Source organism: Podarcis melisellensis (assembly GCF_964234715.1).
Source record: "Podarcis melisellensis genome assembly, chromosome: 1".
In the NCBI taxonomy this organism is placed as follows: Eukaryota; Metazoa; Chordata; class Lepidosauria; order Squamata; family Lacertidae; genus Podarcis; species Podarcis melisellensis.
Window position 1 is genome coordinate 9201032 of NC_138528.1, and position 15823 is coordinate 9216854.

Consider the following 15823-nt stretch of genomic DNA (forward strand, 5'->3'; position numbering starts at 1 on the left):
TGCATACGCACATGTGTGTTTTTGCTTTTTGTGGACTTTGCAGGGGAGAGGTTGAACTTCCATTCCAAGGGGCAGAAGGACCAGATTTTAAAGGCCTGTGAGAATAATGAAAAAAGAGTTGTTGCCTAGTACTGAAATGACGTTTTAAAAGTTCCAAGTCAAACAATGTCGCACGCAGCTGGGACAATAATAAACAGCTCAGCGTTTAGAAATGCAGAACTTGGCCAGCTGTATCAGAAAGCTTTTCAGTACACAAGGCACCACTCGTTTCTAAAAGTTGTCAGATGTGGCTATGGCCACGGGGCAGGCACCTTTAAATGGGGATTAAGACAAATTAGTGAATGGCAAGTCTATCTGGGGTACAGTGGTACCTTGGGTTAAGCACCGGTACTTAATTTGTTCCAGAGGTCTGTTCTTAACCTGAAACCGTTCTTAACCTGAAGCACCACTTTAGCTAATGGGGCCTCCTGCTGCTGCCGCGTCGCCGGAGGACGATTTATGTTCTCATCCTGTAGCAAAGTTCTTAACCCGAGGTACTATTTCTGGGTTAGCAGAGTCTGTAACCTGAAGCGTATGTAACCTGAAGCGTATGTAACCTGAAGCGTATGTAACCCGAGGTACCACTGTATTTATTTCACTTCACTTTCATATACAGTCATACCTTGGTTCTTGAACGGAATCCATTCCAGAAGTCCGTTTGACTTCCAAAAATGTTCGAAAACCAAGGGGCAGCTTCTGATTGGCCGCAGGAGCTTCTTGCACTCAACCGGAAGCCGCAGAAGTAGCATCAGACATTTGACTTCCCAAAAATGTTTGCAAACTGGAACATTCACTTCCGGGTTTGTGGCATTTGGGAGCCAAAACATTTGAGTCACAAGGTGTTTGAGAACCAAGGGACACTGTATTAGACTTAGTAGTTGCTTCTCGCTCAAAGGTCTCCAAGCAACTTCCAACAAAAGGAAAAGAGAAATACAATATATAAATATCTGTCCCTATTGAACCCCAAACTAACCAAAAGAGTTTCAGTGGGGACAAATGTAAGGTTCTGCACTTAGACAGGAAGAACCAGATGCACAAATATAGGATGGGGCACATCAGGTTTTTTTTTGTTGGGGACGCGACAGTCTGTTAATGAATTCCAAGAATGTTATACTAGGAGATTCCAGCAAGTATTCAAGACAGGCTGGCATTTAGGAACATACCAAGCCAGGTCACGGACCCTCCAGTAATGACAGAGAGGAGTTCTCCAGAGTTTTAGACAGCTGTCTTTCTACCTGAAGATGCTGGGGGAATGAACCTGGGAGACCTTCTGTGTGAGGAGCCAATGTTCTGTCTCTGAACCACGAACTCTCCCCTTGGAACAACAGCCAGTTGTGTTGTTGTGTTGCTTGTGCACAGTGCCTTTAATTTAAAAATTAACTGCAGCGAGGCAAAGGTTAGGCTGCACGCCGTGACTTGTCAACTGTCTCCGTTAAGTGATGTGAGTGCTTCTGGTGACCTATCGCCAGCATCATGTGAGCAGATTGCATAAACTGCTTTCAACTTGTTGTTTCCTGTGTCTGGGGGGTTATGAACAGTGTGTGAAAGTCAACAGCAGGACTCTCCTTTTTTGCATGCTTGTTCAATCCCTGCCACTGTTTTTCCTGTTAGTGACCGCCTGTCACTATGAAATGAGTAAATTAGTGTTTCTGAAGTTGGGGTACATTTTTCTCGTGCTACGCTGGCAGAATTTGTAGCCTGTGTGGACAGTTGCTGTCCATCTAGAGGCACTGTTCAGATTTGGGGGCAGGAGAGGAGTGGGGGAAATTCCCAACCAGGTTTTAATTGTATATATTTAATATCCATATTTACTATATCATTTATATGCAACATACCCTAGGTTCAACACTCAGAGTCTCCAGGTAGGACTGGGCAGGACTTTCTGTCTGAAGCTGTGGATAGCCTGATGGACTGTTGATCTGACTCTGGCTACCATTCAAGCTGTGATACCACTTTAAACACTCAAGGCTCCCCCCACAAAGGATTCTGGGAGCGGTAGTTTGCTAAGGGGGTGGAGAGTTCTTAAAGGTCCTTACCTTTAGGTCCAGTCATGACCGACTCTGGGGTTGCGGTGCTCATCTCGCTTTATTGGCCAAGGGAGCCGGCGTACAGCTTCCGGGTCATGTGGCCAGCATGACTAAGCTGCTTCTGGCGAACCAGAGCAGCGCACGGAAACGCCGTTTACCTTCCTGCCGGAGTGGTACCTATTTATCTTCTTGCACTTTGACGTGCTTTTAAACTGCTAGGTTGGCAGGAGCAGGGAGCGAGCAACGGGAGCTCACCCCGTCGTGGGGATTTGAACCGCCAACCTTCTGATCGGCCAGTCCTAGGATCTGTGGTTTAACCCACAGCGCCACCTGCGTCCCTTGGAGAGTTCTTAGGAAACCTGTATTTCCCTCACAGGGCTACAATTTACAGACCTGAATGAACCTCACACATATTCATTTGCACGGTTCCTGGCTGTGAAAAAGCCTATCTGAGTTCCACTTATATACACACAGCTACGGTCCATGGCTCAGTGGCAGAGCATCTGGGTTGCAAGAAGGACGTCCCAAATTCAACCCCCCACAGCATCTCCAGGTAGGTCTAGGAGAGACTTGAAACCCTGGAGAGCTACTACCAGCTGATACTGAGCTGGTTGGACCAGTGGTCTTGACATGCTGTAAGGCAGCTCCCTATATTCTCGTGCAGACTTTCAGATGAATGTCCAAGGGACTGGGAGGAGGGACGGCAGGCGCAATTCTGATTTAAAGGGACTATGGAGAAAGGAAGCGATTGGCAGCCTGAAGCAGCGGTTGTTGGGGAGAAATATCGAGCCGTCAGAGCCAAGCCCAGTTGTCTTCCATTTGAGGCTGATTTGGATAGGTGCACGAACGCAGTCACTTTGGGCTTGACTATGAAATTTGAATGCCTGGGCAAATTCACACCAGGCACTTTCCCCATAATTTCTGCCCCCCCCCCCATCGACTGCATTTCCTGCCTTGGGTTCTCCTGACCTTTTGCCCTCCCCAGATGAGTAATTATCTTGCATAAGCAATGCCTTTTCGTCAAGAAGTTCTACTAACCTGAAAGATGAATTAAAGAAGTGTGAACTTTGCACACAGATAAGAGGCAGGAAAAGTGAGTGAGTCACTGGCTGCCGTTAGCCTGCATTGTCAATCCCACTTCCAAACACCCCCTTAAAAAGGACAGGGCCTGCAAAACAAGCCAGCAACCTATGATTTGGAGTTTTCTAAGGTAAACAGAAGGAGAGGTAGCCTCAAGAACTTTCAGAATGGACCCCGGGAGTGTCTGGCACTTTCACTGCATTGGGGAGTGCTATTGTGTTCCCCACCTCTCCTCCCTCTGCACACCCCCTAAACCTGTTCTGGGTTTGCGCCAACTTTTTGGAGCAGATTTGGCAAGGTGGGTGCATGAAAGGGAGAGGAGGGATCCTGCTGTGCTATCAGTAACCCTTGGGCTAACACGACTATTTATTAGTAACATTTACACACCGCAGGAGTGTGAAATAACCTCCTCAAAGCGGTTTCCAAAAAAGATAGAACAATAAAATTATCAATATAAAATGAACAGCAATAATTTAAAACTTTCAAAGAGTCAAACAACTGGAGAATCGCAGCACCTGTTGGGCAGTGTGTTTGGAGGTCCTGGGCTGCCCAAACGACAAGACCCCCCTCTCAGCCTCACTGATGTGGGCCAAAGGACAGCAGAGCAATATGTTTGGCCACAGCTTGGCTGCAGGAGTTGCCAAAAGGAGGCGTACAAGGTGCCACCCAAACGCCTTAGCGACTCCACTCCAAATTTGTGTAGGGTTTACTCCTTAGCCTTTTCTTCTCCTGAAGATGTCCCGCAAGGCAGTGGGTGTGAATTCTGCCTCAGCATTTACTCCCGAAGTATATGAGTATAAGCGCAAGGCAGGGTCACTGACAAGGATCAGAGTTTTCCTTCTCCTAGATGGGCTCCTTTCCCAGTTGGACGAGCCCCATCTGACCCTCACTTCCCTCTACAGCATTTGCGGAAACCACCTTCTTGACTTTTGCACCCAATATTGGTCTTGTCCACTCAATCCGCTGGAGCCTGTTTTCACATGTAGGGGAAGCCCTTAATTCACTCAGGGGTTGAGAACTATCAGCCACTCTCACCTCTGGTTTAGCCGGCCAGTCGAATCCATTCCCAGGATGTGGCCACTTTCACACGGTGACAGCTTCTAGAAGCCATAGGTGAGAGCTGAGGGCAGGGTAGGAACCAAAGGTGGATACACTATCCCAGAAGAAGCATGATGTGTCACTCACCAGAGGTACCAACCTCCCCATATATACATGCACATTTCATATATAGTGGTACCTCTGGATGTGAACGGGATCTGTTCCGGAGCCCCGTTCGCATCCTGAAGCGAACGCAACCAGCGTCTGCGTGTGCGCGGGTCGTGATCGCCGCTTCTGCGCATGCGCGTGACGTCATTTTGAGCGCATGCGTGAGCAGCAAAACCCAGAAGTAACGCATTCCGTTACTTCCGGGTCGCCATGGAGCACAACCCGAAAATGCTCAACCCAAAGCTACTTCAACCCGAGGTATGACTGTAAATAAATTCTGCTTCAAAAGATGTGTAGGTCTTTATGTCACTGCTACAGATGTCTAAGGAGAATGAAGCTTAGACTAACTCCATTTTTAAAGAGAGGTTGCTTTTCATTCTTAATGCCAGTGGCTTTGATGCTAGATATGTGGTGCTTGCTGTGATTATGTTTTCTTGGACCTTAGGGCTGTGATACCATGAGCTGAACACAGTATCTGTTGTCCAAAGTTTCTGGTGCATATGAAGTTTTGTTGTTATGGCTGCAACAGCTGATGAATAAATCCGCATCTAACCCGAAGCCACAATGCCACTGGCTGTGATTCGGCCAAATCATATGAATTCAAAGAAAAATGGGCTCTGCTAGTAGCTGGACTTTGGATTAGAAGCCTCAAATGTGCTCCAAATAAGACAGGAGCAGGTCGTATATTGTTGTTGTTGTTGTTTAGTCATTTAGTCGTGTCCGACTCTTCGTGACCCCCTGGACCAGAGCACGCCAGGCACTCCCGTCTTTCACTGCCTCCCGCAGTTTGGTCAGACTCATGCTGGTAAGCTTCGAGAACACTGTCCAACCATCTCGTCCTCTGTCATCCCCTTCTCCTTGTGCCCTCAATCTTTCCCAACATCAGGGTCTTTTCCAGGGAGTCTTCTCTTCTCGTGATGTGGCCAAAGTATTGGAGCCTCAGCTTCAGGACCTGTCCTTCCAGTGAGCACTCAGGGCTGATTTCCTTAAGAATGGATGCGTTTGATCTTCTTGCAGTCCATGGGACTCTCAAGAGTCTCCTCCAGCACCAGAATTCAAAAGCATCAGTTCTTCTACGATCAGCCTTCTTTATGGTCCAGCTCTCACTTCCATACATCACTACTGGGAAAACCATAGCTTTAACTATACGGACCTTTGTTGGCAAGGTGATGTCTCTGCTTTTTAAAGGTCATATATTACCAACAAGCTTTTAGAATGCAGTGATTGAGAGGCTTTTAAATACTTCCTGGGCTGACAGTCAGTTAGTCCAGCCTATGCTGATTTACTTGGGAGCGAGCCCCTTTGAAATTGGTGGGACTTACTTTTGAGTAGACATGTCTAGGAATGCACGGTAAAGTCTGAGCTACATTTCCTGCCATGAGCACACTAGGTAACTTTAGGCAAGCTGCAGTCTCCTTGCTTCAGCTTCCCTCCTCCTATATAGGGATAATTACTTACTTAGCTTGCAAGGCTGTTGTAAGGTTTACTGCGAGAGAATGTCCGTAAAGTCCTTTAGATGTGGGCATTTTACAAATAAGGATGATCTTATTGCAAAAGGTAAGTGGTGGTAGCCATTGCAACGAGAGCAACTGTGTGTTCATGAAACTGTTGTTTCTCTAAACACACTCCCGTTTTGTAGCATGAACTAAAGTTGTTTCCATTTTCTTCCCATTGATTGGCTCTGCTGGGCTGAAAGTGTGCCCAAGCAAATGGTATTGTCTGTGGAAGGCAGTGATTCCCCAAATTAGAAGCATCTGCCCTGTGGATGCTCTTGGAGGCCCCATGCGCTATGATGGCTCTATGCTCTGCTTCCACATTTGGATGCAGCAATGCTCCTGACTACCATTTGCTGGAAACCACAGGAGGCGAGAGGGATCTTGTGCCTGATTCCCAATTTGCTGGTCTCCCACAGACAGGCCACTGTGAGAATAGGATGCTAGACTAGATGAGTCACTAGCAAGATGCAGCAGGTTCTTTTTATGTTTCTATATCCCTCTCCATATATGGGCATTGATGTCATCGCAAGGGAGGATCCCAGAAGCATCCAATATTGGCCAGAAAGCATAGTATATTTATATCTATAACCATTAATTTAAACTCCATCTTTTTCCATGACAGGGGAAGGGGGGGGGAGGAGAATCTGAGCACACAAGTGAAGCCTACCCCCCCCCTTTTAATCCAGGAAAAAACAACTTTGTGTGTCTTTTGAGTTTCCAAAGTTTGGAAAACACTGGTGTAAGGTGTCCCATTAGCAGTACAAAAAGAGCACCTTGTGTTATGGTAAATGGAAGATTAAGATCTTAACAAAGAATAGAAGCATTTCAGATTCATGGTGTGAAATGGGGAAGGGCTGTGCTTTCCAGTAAAGTTCAAAGGGTGGGGGCTTACTTCTGTTAAGGCCAGGGGTAGGCAACCTAAGGCCCGGGGGCTGGATGTGGCTCAATCGCCTTCTCAATCCGGCCCGTGGACAGTCTGGGAATCGGCGTGTTTTTCCATGAGTAGAATGTGTGCTTTTATTTAAAATGCACCTCTGCGTTATTTGTAGGGCATAGGAATTTGTTCCTATTTCCCCCCAAAATATAGTCCAGCCTACCACATGGTCTGAGGGTGGACCGGTCCACAGCTGAAAAAGGTTGCCGACCCCTGATTTAGGCCCTGTTCATCTCTTTATACCCTTTTTGTGACATGCTGAGGCTTTCCAAGCCTGTGGCAAGCAAGTTCATCTGCACATGAATAGCTAAGGATTTGAATTTGGTTGCCTTTGAATAGCTGTTTTCATGCTAGCTCAGATGGCAGAGATTTGAGCCACATTTTCACTTTCCCCCAACTGAGAAAATGCAGCAAAGCTAAGTTCCCTTTGGCATCACTCCCCAACACTGAAGCCACATTATGCTACCCACCCATCCTGCCTTTCAAGAATCCAAAGAACTGTAATTTACCCCTCCCAAGGCTAAAATTCAGGTCCTGCATACTCGAAGGAGCGTCTCCACCCCCCATCGTTCAGCCCAGACACTGAGATCCAGCACCGAGGGCCTTCTGGTGGTTCCCTCATTGCAAGAAGTGAGGTTACAAGGAAACAGACAGAGGGCCTTCTTGGTAGTGGCGCCCGCCCTGTGGAATGCCCTCCCTTCAGATGTGATGGAAATAAGCAGCTATCTTCTCTATAAAAGACATCTGAAGGCAGCCCTGCTTAGGGAAGTTTTTAATGCTGTATTGTTTTTAACACTTGATTGGAAGCCGCCCAGAGTGGCTGGGGAAACTCAGCCAGATGGGCGGGGTATATTATTATTATTATTATTATTATTATTATTATTATTATTATTATTAAAAACCCCAGCACCCTTCCCTGAATTCTTTGGGCAAAATAATGTGTTTTTGAGGTGTGCACGCAGCAATGTTTCAGGAAGGGTTACAATACGATACAATAATCTTTATTGTCATTGTCCCATACAGAACAAGGAAATTGAAAATCTACATCAGACATTCAGAAACCAACCAAGAGGTTGTGGGTCTGTTCATCTCCTTCAAGTCTCTGTAAAGGAGCTGTAATTTATGCTCGGAGGGGATGGAGATTTGAGAGATGGAGGATATTTATGGGTGTTTGATTGCAGCAGGGCAAGGGAAAGAGGACAATCGTGTAAGGTCAGGTTTTATTGAGTAGTTAGCTTTTTCTGCATTGAGAAGAAATGCAGAAAGGTTCTGGGGAGCCAACCCTGTTGGTGCTGAGAGGAAAAAGGGGTGTGTTTCTTGCTTGTCAGTGCTTGGAAAGTTTTTTTCAGTGGGTGGAGTGCTCTTTGCCCTCTGTGTCCACAAACGAAGTGCCTCTCAAGTGTAGACATGCTTTCAAGTTCTGTTCCAGAAAACCGCAAGCTGCTTTGGCATCTTATCAGCGTTTCCTCAGTGAAATGTAAAGCAGACAAGCTTCCTTCAAAGACAGCTTGCCCACAAACAGTCAACTTTCCTCTGTAATGTGCTGATGCAGAAAGAGTATTTAGCATGTCCCCAGGCGGACTCTTATGTTCATGTAGGGGAATTGTGAGGCCCTTGAGGTCTGGCCAGTGCCTCACACAGACTGAATGTGCAATCCCTAACACATGTTCCAGCATCCTCTGAGCAGGGACACTGTGGCAGGTGGGCAGAGACTATTTATTTCCAGTTTAACTAAGAATGATTGCTTAGTTAAACTGGGGTTAAGCGAAACTGGAAGACAAAGCTTCCCAACTTCTTGCAGAGAACTTCTTATTTCCCAGCTTCTTTGAAGAAGAGGTACCGGTAAGTATGTGTGCCCAGGGAAGCTAGTCTCACTCCTGTTACAAAAACCAATCTTCTCCAAGCTGCTCTCTGGTTCTTGATCAGAGCTGTACTCAAAAAACATCTAAAGGGCAACAAAATGGGGGAGACTACTGTACCTGAAAAACGGTGCCTGGCTTTTTCCTCCCAGGATGTTTTGGACATGTTGGTTCTATGCACATTAGCGGCGTTATCCCTGTTACAGTGGCCAAAGAAATTCTTGCACTACACTTTGTGTGTAACTCAGTGCTTGCTTTCTCCAGCAGAGAGATTATTTGCAAGTAGGCAGCATGGGCATAGGCTGGATTTACGTGGGGGGGGGGCAGGACACCCACCTGCCCTGTTCAGAACTAAGCTACCTGCAGCATGATTGGTCAGAAGCTATGCCTATTGCTCAGTCGGGTTGCCAGTTGCATTGCTAGAATGAACCACACAAGTGACTTCATTGAGCATTTCAATTTCAAATATTCTGATTATTTCTACTAGATCATGTGTACAGCAGGCTAATGGGTTGAGAACGGACCATCAATCAGTGGAAAAGCCTATGCTTTGAATTTAAAGGCTTTCCCCACATTGCCCACGACCTTCCCAACCAGGATTTCCCAAAGCTGTTTTGGGACTACAACACCCATCATCCTTGACCGCTGGTCCTGCTAGCTAGGGATGATGGGAGTTGTAGTCCAACAGCAGCTGGCGATCCAAGTTTGGGAAACCTTGTATAAACTTAATATACCTCTTCCTCCCTGAACTTAAAATCCCAAACACTACACAAGACAGCTGCCAACCCTGCCGTGCCCTTTCTGAGTCGGCAAGGCGACCCTGTGAGGCAGCCTCTCTCTCTCTCTCTCTCTCTCTCTCAACCTTGGTTCCCCAGATATTTGTTGGACTACAACTCCCATCATCCCTAGCAACTAAGACCAGCGGCCGGGGGTGACGGGAGTTGTAGTCCAGCAACGACACTTGAGGGTGCCCCCAGTTTGAAGCCGTGAGGTGGGGAAGGAAAGCGCGCGCAGGAGACAGCGGCGTCGGCCTTCCGTCCCGCCCCTCACACAGCGCTACACGTGAAGCGCGGCGGCTCGGCCCACCCACTCGAGCGCGGCGGTTGGCTGGGCCGCGCTAGGCCGCGAGGAGGGGGCCGGGCCGCCTAGGCCTCTCCTGACTGGCGCAGGCGGCGCTCGTGACGGGAAGGCGGAGGCCCGGACCCGCCTCGTCCCCGCCCGCCTCGCCTGCGACTCCTCTTTCCCGTCTGTGCCGCCGACGCCGCTGACTAACCTTCGCCGGCCTCCCCTCAGCCAGGTCGCCTCCTCCGGGTTGCTGCCGCGGCGCGTGAGGCTTCGGCCCGAGCCGTCTTTCTGAGGAGATAGAGGCCTGCCTTCTCCCCCCCGGCCTGCGGTAGAAGTTCCGTCCGGGCAGGCAAGCTGGCTTCCGACGACGACGACGACGGCGCCGCTGCTGCCGCCGCCATGGAGCCCTGCGCCACGACGGGCGGCTCCAGCGACAAGAAAAGGTGCGGGTCTGGGCGGCACCGCGCGCCTCCTTCACACGCCCCCCGCTCCTGGTTTCGGGAAGAGGGCCGGCCCGCCTTTGCTTGCTTGCTTGCTTACCCCGATATTATTCGTATTCGTATTGTTTTGTGCCCCCGGAAGCCGAGCGCGCGCGCGGAGTTAGATGTTGGAAGGACGAAAATCCCCTTCTCTTGCTTTCCCACCAGCCTTTCTCCTCCTGTTCTCCCTCCAAGTCAGGCCCTTGGGGAAATAATAATAATAATAATAGTAATAATATGCTTGCTTCCCACGTCCAAATTCTCTTCTCTTCTCTCCCCGCCGCCGTCTAAATCTGGTTTCTCCTGTTCAAGGTTTCGGATCCCTCTTTATTATCGTCCTCTCTTCTTTTTTATACCTAGCTGGGCTTCAAAGAAGATGCTTTGCCATTTTGCAAAAGCGAGGAGGGTGTTTCATCAGGGTGTTTTTTCTTCTTTTTGGCATCCTTCCTCCCGGGTCCTGTCATCATTTACCTTCCCCATCTATTATATTATTATTATTATTATTATTATTATTATTATTATTATTATTTAGCAAATCTAGCAGAGAAAAAGTGTGTGTGAGAAAAAATAGAGTTACTCCCTACTCCTTTATGTCCTTTCTGTGTGTGTGTTCCTGGCAGCGCCCCTTCTTTTCTCCCCCCCCCTTTGTTCTTATCTTAATCTACCCCCTGCCTCTTTTCTCATTCCTCCTGTTTCCCCATCCTTTCTTCTCCCTGGAGGGTGTTTCACTCTTTCTCCTCCTCTTCTTTCTCTCTCTACCTTCTCTCTCCCTCCCCCCCTCTTCCAAAGTGTCCACGTCGCCATTTTGTTGGAGGGGGTGGGGGGTGAGAGGGTTTTTTTTTTGGGGGGGGGGATAAAACGAGAATCCAAGATATAGAAAAGTGGAGGGTGCCCTTGACTTGTTAATCAGCTCAACTTTTCTTACAAGATTAATTTTATCTTCGCTGCCTCCCCAGGGTAGACCCCAATATTTTGAGTTTGTTGCTTTAGGCTGAATGTAAAACCTGGCTAGTTTGAAATGAGACTGGGAGCATTGTGGTTGAGATGAGCAGTGTGAGTCCAGTCTCTGATTTCTTAGGCACACACAGACAGGCGAGTTATGTTAATACGTCTTTGAGTGTTTGTAGATGGATATTTGATGGAGATGAGTCTGCCAGGGCCTGGCTATGATTTAGAAAAAAGAATGGTGCTTTGCTGTGGAGCTTTCCAAGTTCTCTGTAACCAAACCATATGGGAAGAAGTCAGTTTGAGGAAGGTATAAAATCACTGTTGGTAAGTGGATGGAAATTCCGTGCCTTTGAGTGGATGGAAAGTGAGAGGAAAGTAATGTTTTAAAAGGCGGCCCCGCATCCTGAGACAGAACAGAAAGGTAATGCTTCTTAAGTTCATGATTTTTTCAGAAGAACAGAAATGTCTCCAGTGAAAGAGACAAACTGTTCTTTTGTATGCTGCAAAAATAATGACTGCAGAGAATAAAGCATACAATTCAAATGTTCAAAAATTGTTGGAATTGTGTTTCCATTGTCTTTCAAGGACAAATGCTATGTGTTGTTTTTTTTTTTTTGTCATTTCGGGAGCATCCTGTAACAAGATCTGGGATGAGTGGGTTAGGATCCTGAGGACCTGGTGTAGGTCAGCTGTCCTTATCTCCCCCATCAAGCCTGGTGGATCTTAAGCTGGTGTGAGCTCAGAAAGAAGAGTATTCTGGGGATGTGATTGGGTCAGAACCAGCGGGGTGGGGGACTTAGACTGGATCCTAAACCCATTCAGCCTGGTCAGATGACAGACATAAATTAAGACAGCAAAAAGGGTGGGTTAACTCAAACAAAACTTTAAAAGTCTGCTTTCCTTCTGCCAGGCTCAGTCACAGTAGTAGCCCCACTGCTGAATGCAGTTTGGAGTATATTTATGCCAGCTTATTGTATATAGGATTGTAACTTTTAATTCTAAATGTTGCATTACTTGCCTAACCCTTGAGATGGAACTCGCTTAAAAGTTTAAATAACATTTACAAAATTCTCATTGGTATCCTGGAAATCACTCTTCTTTTCTGTAAATGTTAGTAAAAGAGGATGCAAGCAGCCTTATATCAAGGGTATCATTAGATTAACTTCTTTGACCTGTGATCAAATAATTTACACCAATACAGTAATCAGTTTCTGAATCAGGGATAGGCAAACCGGCCCCAGCCAGCGTGGTGAATGGTCAGGGATGATGGGAGTTGTCGGAAAGTGCATGTTGGCTACCCCTGTTCTAGATGGTACTTCCGAAGTCTTTCGCCTGTGTTCTGTAACTCCTGGTGTTGTAGTTGCTCTCTATTTGCATCAGGTTCTCCCATCTATTGCTTCAGACTACAAGAGGCAGACTTGTTCTTCTCTGTAGTGGGGATGAGTCACTGAGAATGGAGGACGCTGAGAAAGAGAAACTGTAGCTCTTTCTTTTGGCAAGGGTAGCAGAGGTTATTCTAAACACCAGAATTACCCACATATTTCCCTTAATTGCTGGTTCCCGTGGCATGTTCAGAACGAGCTGGATCTTCCTTTGGTAATTACCTTGGATTTCCAAGCGATAAGATCCTGTAGTAATTTGCAGATGTGTAGTAAGGTTTGCCATTAGATATTTGTGGAGATTGGGTGGTCATTTTTTATTATTTTTAAATTCGACACCAATCCTTTTTCTGGTGGATTAAGTTTCTTAATCTCCCATTGGCAGAAGGCAGTGTTTGTTTATATTGATAGCAATGCCATTTTTGCAATTTGAGACGGTTAAATGAGTTCAAGCTGTAACATTTCTCGCTGTTTAAAATGGTGTTACTGGGACTGGATAAAACACTCACTACACCGTAATACCTTCAGATCTTGAAGAAGCGTAATCTCCCTAAAATTGACCAGTGGCTAAGAAGAGGGTGGGATGTCATGGTTGTGAACAGAATTATATGCCAAAATTGATGTGGGAAGAGAACAAACAATTCAGACTTCTCAACAAAATTGGTGGCTTTTATTATGGTTTGGAATAAAAACATTGATTATATGACAACAATAGATATTCTTGGCATGATATAACTGGGCGATATTTGTTTTAAAATAGAATGTTTGATATGATATACAACCAGACGAAAATATGCCTTTTTAAACTTTAACTATGAGTTTGACCAAACTGTGGGAGGTAGTGGAAGACTGGCGTGCTCTGGTCCATTGGGTCATGAAGAGTCGGACACGACTAAACAACAACAAACTTTTAACTGTAAATATTTATGGATACATGTATACATGTAGTTTGTATACTTGATAAGAGTGTAAATTGTACAGGTATAACTATTAGGAAGCAAAGTTTGTCTGTGTTCACGAGGATATACAGCTAATGTGCTGATCCTATGCAAAGATTAAATTGCTTGTCTCTGATGTGTTCAAAAATACATTGTTTTAATGTCATCATGGGATGGTCTGATATGAAATTGCCTTGCTGACTGTGTGGCCAGAAGGTGATTGTGGGAAGACCACAATTTTAAGGCATGAAGGAGATCTCCTGGTGTCTACAAATTTCCCTGGTTTAGAGAAAACAATAGATGCATTGCAGCTCCTGTCTTTAGAGAGCAGCCTTGTGTGTTGAAATCTGGTGCTACGCATTCCTCTCCTGGGTCTTGGTGTGAACATTCAGTTTGTAATTAAAGAGGGTAGGTGAGACCTGTTTGCTTTTCTGTTAAGGGCTGTAGTTATTTATGCTGGTGTGGAGAGTTCTACAAAAACAAACAAACAACCCACCACATACAAAGGAAGGTAACTACAGATTCTCTGAGAGGAAACTCTGGATTGTTTTGTAAGGTTCACAGGCATCTGGAAATGCCTTTCCCTAACAATAAACTTATTTACACAAATGTAGTCTGAAACCTGCAGCCCCTCTGATCTTGCTTAGAAGCCACATAAATGATTTCTTCATGTAAATTTCATTAGTGTTTAAAAGGTTTCCTCATTCCCAACACACTTCTAAATGCTGTATGTTCTGTAGGTAAAGAGACCCCTGATCGTTAAGTCCAGTCGTGGACGACTCTGGGGTTGCAGCGCTCATCTCGCTTTACTGGCTGAGAGAGCCGGCGTACAGCTTCCGGGTCATGTGGCCAGCATGACTAAGCCGCTTCTGGTGAACCAGAGCAGCGCACGGAAACGCCGTTTACCTTCCCGCTGGAGCGATACCTATTTATCTACTTGCACTTGGATGTGCTTTTGAACTGCTAGGTTGGCAGGAGCAGGGACCGAGCAACGGGAGCTCACCCCGTCGCGGGGATTCGAACTGCTGACCTTCTGATTGGCAAGCCTTAGGCTCTGTGGTTTAACCCACAGCGCCACCCGTGCCCCTTGTATTTTCTATAGAGGTGTGCAAATAGTTGTTACTTTATGCTGATACTTTTTTTTTAGCACACATCAGGACTTTTGACTCCAGGTCATTAGTGCTGGAGTGGGATGAAAGTATATGATACAGGAGATTCAGATGTCCTTGCAAACAACTATGGGCCCCCCAGAATTGAACTCCTGGGGAGCTCCTGTGCAAGAGGGTTTTATCCCCTTTCTCCAGTCTCTTACCCAGGGGAGTGGGGGGAAGCAGTTTGAGGGGACAAAGTGATTTGATCAAGGAAACAACATAGGAGGAAGGGTTAGTCTCCCTCCCACTAGTGCCCCAATTCCCCGCCCCAGCTGCTTCTGATTTCAAAAAGGAAAGCTGCTCGGAACTGGTCATAGCTTTCCCATGTTCTGCCCCATAGGAGAGCCAGTGTGGTGTAGTGGTTAAGAGCGGTAGTCTTGTAATCTGGGGAACCGGGTTCGAATCTCCGCTCCTCCACATGCAGCTGCTGGGTGACCTTGGGCTAGTCACACTTCTTTGAAGTCTCTCAGCCCCACTCACCTCACAGAGTGTTTTTTGTGGGGGAGGAAGGGAACGGAGAATGTTAGCCGCTTTGAGACTCCTGAAGGGTAGTGATAAAGCGGGATATCAAATCCAAACTCTTCTTCTTCTTCTCTTTGACTAGGATTGTTTGGCAAAGTTATGAACACAGTAGCATTTGTGCTGAAGCCTAGGTGCAATTGTACTTGCTTCAGGGGTCTGATTACCTTTGCCACATCAATGCAGCTTTGAACCAGCTCTTTGCTTTCCTTTGCTATCGTGTTTTGGGGGCTAGCGAATATGAGAAGTCTAAAGGGGGAAGCTGCAAACAGGAGTGTCTGACAACATTGGTTAAGCAGGGAATGATGATACTGTTGCATTCAAAACATTTGCGGGCTTGCTGCCAAAGGCTTGTCCTTGTTTGCAGCAGCCTCCTGCCCTCTGTGGCTTCCTTCCTCAGAATTCAGGAAGCATCCAGTGGGCGAGAAGGAAAAGGCACTGGTTTCCTTGCAACCCCAGAGATGGAATTAGCTTCCGGCTTGATACTTAGCTGGGCACATGATCTTCCTGAGGCATTCTTCTGTTCTCGTCTGTCAGGGGTTCAGGGAGAGAGGCGCAGATGAGGGAGGAGACTGAGAGCGAGGGGGAAGGATCCCAGGGCGACGAGGAAGAGGATGACAATGACTCGAGGGTTTCCATGAGTCTTTCCAGTGAATCGGAGGATTCCCAAAAGGGAGCGCCCCTGGTCAGGCCAAGGGGAGCC

At 46.8% G+C, this 15823-nt stretch overlaps 1 protein-coding gene across 2 annotated transcripts in view; it reads left to right on the top strand.

The window, feature by feature from the left end:
* Positions 1 to 9823: 9823 nt before the first annotated feature.
* The window catches only part of HIF1A (hypoxia inducible factor 1 subunit alpha), a 36744-nt gene continuing 30744 nt past the window's right edge, over positions 9824 to 15823 (top strand). Inside the window, exon 1 of one of the 2 annotated variants that reach the window (XM_081911320.1) lies at positions 9824 to 10149. In XM_081911320.1, coding sequence (XP_081767446.1) covers positions 10106 to 10149 — 44 coding nt within the window. In that variant the 5' untranslated portion in view covers positions 9824 to 10105. The remainder of the gene's footprint in view (positions 10150 to 15823) is intronic. The other variant, XM_081911319.1, reaches the window with a different exon arrangement.